This window comes from Pituophis catenifer, unplaced genomic scaffold (genome assembly GCF_029215685.1).
Source record: "Pituophis catenifer annectens isolate HBS135680 unplaced genomic scaffold, rPitCat1.0.hap2 SCAF_4, whole genome shotgun sequence".
Taxonomy (NCBI): Eukaryota; Metazoa; Chordata; class Lepidosauria; order Squamata; family Colubridae; genus Pituophis; species Pituophis catenifer.
The window spans coordinates 131,963,741-131,970,300 of NW_027256884.1; the positions used below are offsets into that span (position 1 = coordinate 131,963,741).

Here is a 6,560-nt window from a genome sequence, read left to right on the forward strand (position 1 = left end):
AAACAACTGAGCCACGTAATCAGGGTTTGCTGAGCCCTGTAATTAGGCTACAGTGCATAAATAAGCAGCACAGAGAAGCGTTCCTGGTTCTTCCTGCTTCTTCCGGATTGATACCTGATTGTATCCTGTTGCTTACTATGTCTGTTATATGGTACTGTATACCAAGAGTTACTAAAGTCTGTTTGCTTTGGTAAGGGAAGATACTTACTGGACTGATATTACTGTTTATGACCTTGGACTGTTTTACTTACACCGAGACTGTTATCTATAAAGTATTATTCTCACACGAGCTGGACGTTTATCTCCTTCCCTGTGTGTTTCTGCTCTGATGAACGAGAACATCAGAGAACAGGACATGCTTCCCCCCTCTGCCTTTTGTGGGGCTGCAAGGCCACACGAACATCCTCCAAAGTTTCCAGGCCTCAGGCGATCAGGAGCTCCTTAAGATACCATTTCAAAAAGTATTTACAATTAAAAATTATGAATTTCTGATACACCTCTGAGCTCCAAGGATTCACCTTCACAGCCCCAGTGCAGCACTCGGTCAGAGGACCCCTCCGGCATGGCGAGGTGAGCTTTCGTCGGGCATTCAAGGCTTCCATGCCAGGGCAGGAGAGTGGGGCTCAGATCAGACAAGGCAGAGGGAGTTGAAAAAGGTTTATTGAGCGTAAACAAAGTGGTCACTTAACACCAGTCAAGACAGGTAAACAAGGGAAGGTTAAAACAGCCCCCCTGTCTGCCCCCCCCCCATATGGAGGGAACAGGAGAGACTGGGGGGGCACAGGAGACAGCTCTCTTTGCTAGACCAGGGACCCAGCCTCGGACTAGGAGGGGCTACGGGGCTTCTCCCCTACACTCAGGCGACGCAGGAATCCCACCAGGCTACAGACCTCCTTGGAGGTGGGGGACGAGGGGCTCTCTGGCCCCTTCACTTGGAAGAGGGCAGGCAGGCGGAAGGTGCTGGGGGAGAGAGGGCCCTGAGCGGAGGTGGGAGAGGCAGGCACGGCTGGGTGGGTGCTGAGCAAGACCTTGAGGCTCTGCCCGAAGCACCCGGGCTTCTTGCTATGGCTCAGGGGGACTGGGGGAGGGGGCTCGGGGGCAGCCTCAAGAGGCTCAGAGCAAGGGGGCAGCATGGTGAGTGTGTGGCGCCGGTTGAGGTGCAGGGGCCTCTCCCGTCCCCGGGGGCTCCCTGCAGAGGGGCGAGGACCTCGCGGGGGGCGGCTGCGGCGGCCAGAGGAAGGAGCCCAGAGGGCAAGCAGATCCAGGTCCACGTCCTGCAGGCCGGGATCTCGGGAGGAGCAGGTGGCAATGGAGCGCCGCTTCTGCTTCGCCTGCTCCTGCTGCCTCCGCTGCTGCTCTCGGTGCATGGCGGCCTCCCGGGTCTGGTTCTCCTGCGGGGGGGGGGGGGCAGAGCCCAAGGAAGAGGTGAGCAAATTCCCTCCTCCTCAGCCTTTCAGGTGACCTCTGTGAACCATGCTCCCTTGGCGGTGGGGAGACAGCTACACCAAGGCTGGGGAGGGGCAGAAGGCCAGCTGGAGCTACCTCAATGGCCACGAGGAAACGCTCCCCAAAGGCGTGGAAGGTCCCGCAACACTCGGGCAAGCAGAAGGCCTCAGGGTCTTCGCAGAGGAAGTCAGAAAGCCTGGCTGCGGCCCGCTGGAGGTCTTGCTGGGCAGCTTTCACGGCCCTGAGTTCCAGCTCTGCCACATGCAGGAAGGGCCCCATCTGGCCCTCCAAGCCCAGACCCTCCAGGTCCCCCTGAGCTCCCAAGAGACTCTGTTCCAGGCTCTGCAATTCTGCTGCCACCTCCTGGTCATTGATCCTGCAAAGGAGAGCAACCACGGACACGCCGTCAGGCAGGAGGCAGCAGAGCGGGCGGGATGGCCTTGCTCATCTCCTCGGCCCTGCAAGATGGGGCTGATCCGGCCTCCCGCTCTGCTCCCCCCCCCCGGGTCTCCTCTATTGCCTTCCTTACCGTGACGCAGGGGCTGCGTGCTGGAGCTTACGGGGGAAATGCAGAAGGCTGGGGTCCTTCCTCTCAGCCTCCTGGAGAGGAGACAAAGGGTGGTCCAAAGGTGTCCCCTGTGGTAAAGCCTGAGGGGGGGCAGCACATGCTATGAGCCCCCTCCCCCTGCTTCCACCCAAGCCCCTTCTTTAGCCCAGAAGGATTTTCTCTAATACTCATTTCAGCCCATCATCTGGGGAGGGATTTGGAAATGGTTTAGCCCTATGAAATGTGTCCCCTCCCCTTTCTAGAGAACCTTTAAAAAGAAGACCTGGGTGGGGGATGCATTTGAGTGATTCACCACCTACCCACCAATCACACTGAATCTGCCCAGAAACTCTTATCAAGTTTCACAAAGAACCTGAGATGGTGCCAGGCCAAGGCGTGGAAGGAGGTCCCTTTATGACCAGGTCCCAGGGTCCTTCCACTTCACCCCTCAGAAAAGCTGCCCTGCAAGCCATGGTCCCCCTCCCCAGCAAAGAGGTCAAGGCGGGCTCTTCGTCCCCCTCCCGGCCAGCCCTAAACACCAGCACCAATCTCCTGGAGCAGCTTCTCAAGGCACCCACAGCGGAGCTTTCTCCACCGTGTGTGTGTGTGTGTGTGTGTGTGTGTGTGTGTGTGTGTGTGTGTGTGTGAGTGTGTGTGTGTGAGAGAGAGAGAGAGAGAGAGAGAGAGATCCTCCCCCCTCAGGGCTCCCCTTTGTGTTCCAATAGCTTCCCATGGCTAAGCCCTCCCCCTCCCCCCAGGCCCAAATCCTTACCAAGGCCACAAAATGCAGGAGGTCCATGCCTGGTTGATTGCCCCTTGTGTCCGGCAACCTCAGGAGGGACGACACATGAAAGCCGCAGGCAGACCCGGCATAGCCTCCCTGCAGGAGGAGGGGGGGGCAAAGGAAGTCATGCGCCTGCACCACCCACCCTTACAAGGCGTGAAGGCAGCCACGTTCTCCGGAGGCTGGCCAGGTGCCTCTCCCACTCAGGGAACCAGCGAGCTGCTTCTTCAGGTGACCGAGTTCCCAAGAGCCACAGCCCCCCAGGGCTGCTGTCCCAAGAAGAGCCCCAAGAAGGCACCTCATTCAGATAGTTTCCCATCTTCAGCACCAGCCGAATGAGGTCGTGCAGCTCTTCGCAATCCAGCAGCTCTGCGGGAAGGGAGGAAGTGAGCTGAACAAGGGGCAGGGCAGCCTCTGCCCCAGCAGGATCAGCCCCACCCTGGCCTTCTGTGGAGAACCTTGCCGGGCCCCCTCCCCTACCCGGACAATGGGCCCCAGCTTGGCCCCCACACGGAGGACAGTGGCCCCTCACAGTTGCACCTCCTGGTCAAAGGGGGTAGGGAGAAGAGAGCCAGGCTCCGCGCACCCAAGGCTGCCTTGGTCAGGGTCTGGATGGCTGACTGGAGGGCGCTGAGCTGGGGGAGCAGCTGCAGCTTCAGCACGAGGAGCTCTAGGCGACGGGCATAGCTGGAAGACAAGAGGGGGGTGGGGGGTCTGTCCAGCAACATGGAGGGTGCCTCAGAATGGCACCCTCCATGCCCAGACCAGCCCCTCACCTGGGCACTTGGACGAGAAGCAGTGCAAAGACCTCGGCCTCAGAGAGGCGGCTCCGGTCACCCTGGAAAGACTCCAGCTTCTCCACCTTCCCAGGAGAAACGGCAATCATGAATCTGGCGATGGGGGGGGGCAAGAGCCCCTCCACCCCTCCCCCGAGCCCCCCAATCACCTCCTTCCTGTCAGGAAGCATCTTAAAGAGCTCCAGCAGCTTCTCCGGCCCATAAGGGACTCCAGTGCCATGGTGAATATCAGCCACGATGTCTTGAACTGGCCTGGGGGTGAAGGGAAAGCTTCCTCGTGGCGTGTTCCACCCCAAAGCCTGGGGTCCCTCCGCCCCCCTCCTCCCTCACCTCTTGAACTGCTTGAGGAAGATTCCCAGATTCAGGATTTTCTTGGCATCCAAAAGGGAGGCCTAAAATGGGGAAGAGACCCACCATTGAGATTAGCGGAGGGGAAGGAATTGGGGCTGTTTTTGCCCTCTTAAAAAGAGCTTAGCAGCCCCTCGAGTGCCACCACCTAGCAGTGATTCTCCATTTCTCCCGTTGCCCTGCAGAACCCCTGGTAGTTGACAAGAGGAGCACTGGACCCTGCTTGGTTCCATCTCTGGAGCCACAGGGGCCCCTGAGAATCCAAGCCAAGCCCCCAAAGATTTGGCCTTTGCCCCTGCTTCTCCGGTCCAGGTCCCTGGCCTCCCTGCACAGGTGCCTGCCTCATCCCCCATCACTCAACCTCACCTCCGAACTGGTTTGCCATTTATTTCCAGGCTGCTCAACTCCAGTGACTGGGTGGCTTGTTCGATGCACACTAAACTCCCTAAACTCCGAAGGATTTGGGTGAGCTTCCATTGTTCAGGGTGCTCTACCTGGCAAAACTCTTCTGAGGACAAAAGGACACCTCCCCCCACACTATCTTGAGCTGCCTAAAGAAGGGCCGCAATTAAAGGCTAGACGGGAGAGAAGCGAAGGCCTGCCTGGCAAGGCTGCGCAACGGGGCTCTTGCCCCAAATCCCTCGGGGGCCGCGGGGCTCTTCTCGAAGGGGCTGAATTGGGGGGAATTTCCTAGAGCCTTTCAAAGATTTGTTTGCATTGAACACTTCCTGTTTCTTTCGGGGCACAGTGGTGGTGGGGGGGGGGGTGAGCAGGTTGCGTAAATCCAGGCCGAGCTGGAAACTTCAAAAATTCTCATTCAGAAAGAAGCAGCTTCGACCACCGGATTAAACTGTCCTGCGAAGAGCCCCCTTGAATTCGGGCTCCAAGAAGCAAAACCAAAACGTGCTACCCAATCTCGGGGCGGCGCCCAATTCCCCCCTCCTCTGGCCGGGGAGACCGAGCTGCCGGCCCGCGCCACTCTCTGGGCTGGCTCGGCCCTGCGCCTTCTGCGTGGCGCACACTAGGTGGCCGGCCAGGAAGCGGCCGTCGGAAGAGAGAGAAGCCGAGGGTGCGACGGGCACGACCTGCCCGGCAGAGCCGCGATCCACCTCCGCCCGTCCTTACCTGCTCCGTCGCGGGGACGGCCCGGAGGCCACTGCCGGCCGGCTCCGGCCGCTGTCCGAAGAGCTCCTCCAGCAGACGCCAATCGGGTGTCCATTCGCCGCGCCGTCGCGCCGCCGTCCAGAGATTGGGGCGCCCGCGGATGCGCTCCGGCGGAATGGCCTCCCAGTTGAAGTTCCGCAGCCGGACCGGGCGCCGCGCGGAGGACTTCTCGGCCGCCCCCTCGTAGGGCGCGGCGTCGACCAGGCTGATGGCCGGCGGGGGTGGAAGCGGCGGCGGCGGCGGCAAGGAAGGACCCACGGGGGACGTGCGGGCGGAAGAGTCGGCGGCGGTCCCCGAGGCGGACGGGCTCGGCGGTCCCGGCCCCGTCCACTCCTCAGGCGAGGCCGCGGCGGACGCGCCCTCAAGAGTCACCATGGCCGGCAGGGGTGGGCGGTGGGCGCGCGGCGGCAGGAGAGCCCGGCGCGCCTTCGGCCGTCCCCTCGGGGGCAGCGGAGGGCGGGCGTGGCGTTCAGGCGAAGGGCCGAGGCGGAAGAGGCGCTCGCGCTCTTGTCCAGCGCAAGGCGGCGGCCTCTGCCCGGGGAGGCAAGGCGGGGCAGTTCCCTGGGGGACGTGCGGATCCGAAAGCTTCTTGAGGCGGGTGGGTTCGCGGGGAGGGCCGCGCCCGACCTTTCTTCGAGGGGACGTCCGGCGGAAGCGGCAGGCAAAGCTCGGGCTTCTCTCGGGGCGGCGGCGGCATCTCCCTCCCTCGCTGGGCTGGCTCCGAGGTGCTCAGCCCGCCGGCCCCGCCCGCGTCGTTGGCCTGGCCGACCACAAATCCGGCGTCCGCGGCCAGGTGCAGCCGCGGCCTTCGGGAGGCGGCTCCTTTCTGGCCTCGGCTCTGAGGGTCAGCTTCCGGCCGCGTCCTGCCTGGATCCGCTGCTACCCTCCTCTTCCCCGGAGCCCCGCTCACACCTACGGCCAAGTTCGCGTTGGGTTCCCGCGAGCGGCTTCCCGGGGGCATGGCCGGCGAGCAAGGCCCAAAGCTCCCTTAAGGCCGGCAACGGCCCCGGTGGCAAAGGAGAGCGGCCGAGGGACCCCGCGGAGAGGCTGTTGGAGGAGCGGACTCTCCGGTGGATTGTGTGGGAGCCGGGGTAGCCGGTTAGGCCGCTTTCTCTGCCTCTCGCGCCCGCAGGACAGAAGGAAAGCCTGGAGGGCCTTGGAGGAGGGAGAGAAATGGTTGAGGAAAGCAGCTACTTCTTCAGACGAAGATTGTGGGCAGGAGAGGAAAACGGAAGTCCTAAAATATAAGGAGGAAAACTGCAGAGAAGGATTGAAAGAGGAAAAAAATGGTTTGGGAAGGATCAACCAGGCATCTCCAGCAGAACTGAATGGAACCGGAATGCTATAAAACTCCCCTTTCTGCCTGTGACCTTTCACCAAGCTGTAGGGTGGTGTGTCCTCCGGCAACATTTTTGAACCATGGTTAGCCTCAAATGGGCTAACTTTACCAAATGCATCCAAAATTTGGGAGCCA

At 61.2% G+C, this 6,560-nt stretch overlaps 1 protein-coding gene across 1 annotated transcript; it reads right to left on the reverse strand.

Moving 5' to 3' along the window:
• Positions 1-642: 642 nt before the first annotated feature.
• Positions 643-5,898, reverse strand: LOC139317195 (FH2 domain-containing protein 1-like). The gene is made up of 10 exons (XM_070944166.1): positions 5,048-5,898; positions 3,905-3,966; positions 3,724-3,826; positions 3,554-3,639; positions 3,364-3,464; positions 3,076-3,146; positions 2,766-2,873; positions 1,976-2,046; positions 1,543-1,822; positions 643-1,391 (listed from the first exon to the last, which is right to left on the reverse strand). The coding sequence occupies exons 1-10, from the start codon at positions 5,459-5,461 to the stop codon at positions 825-827; spliced, it is 1,863 nt and encodes a 620-aa protein (XP_070800267.1). The 5' UTR covers positions 5,462-5,898; the 3' UTR covers positions 643-824.
• Positions 5,899-6,560: the final 662 nt, after the last annotated feature.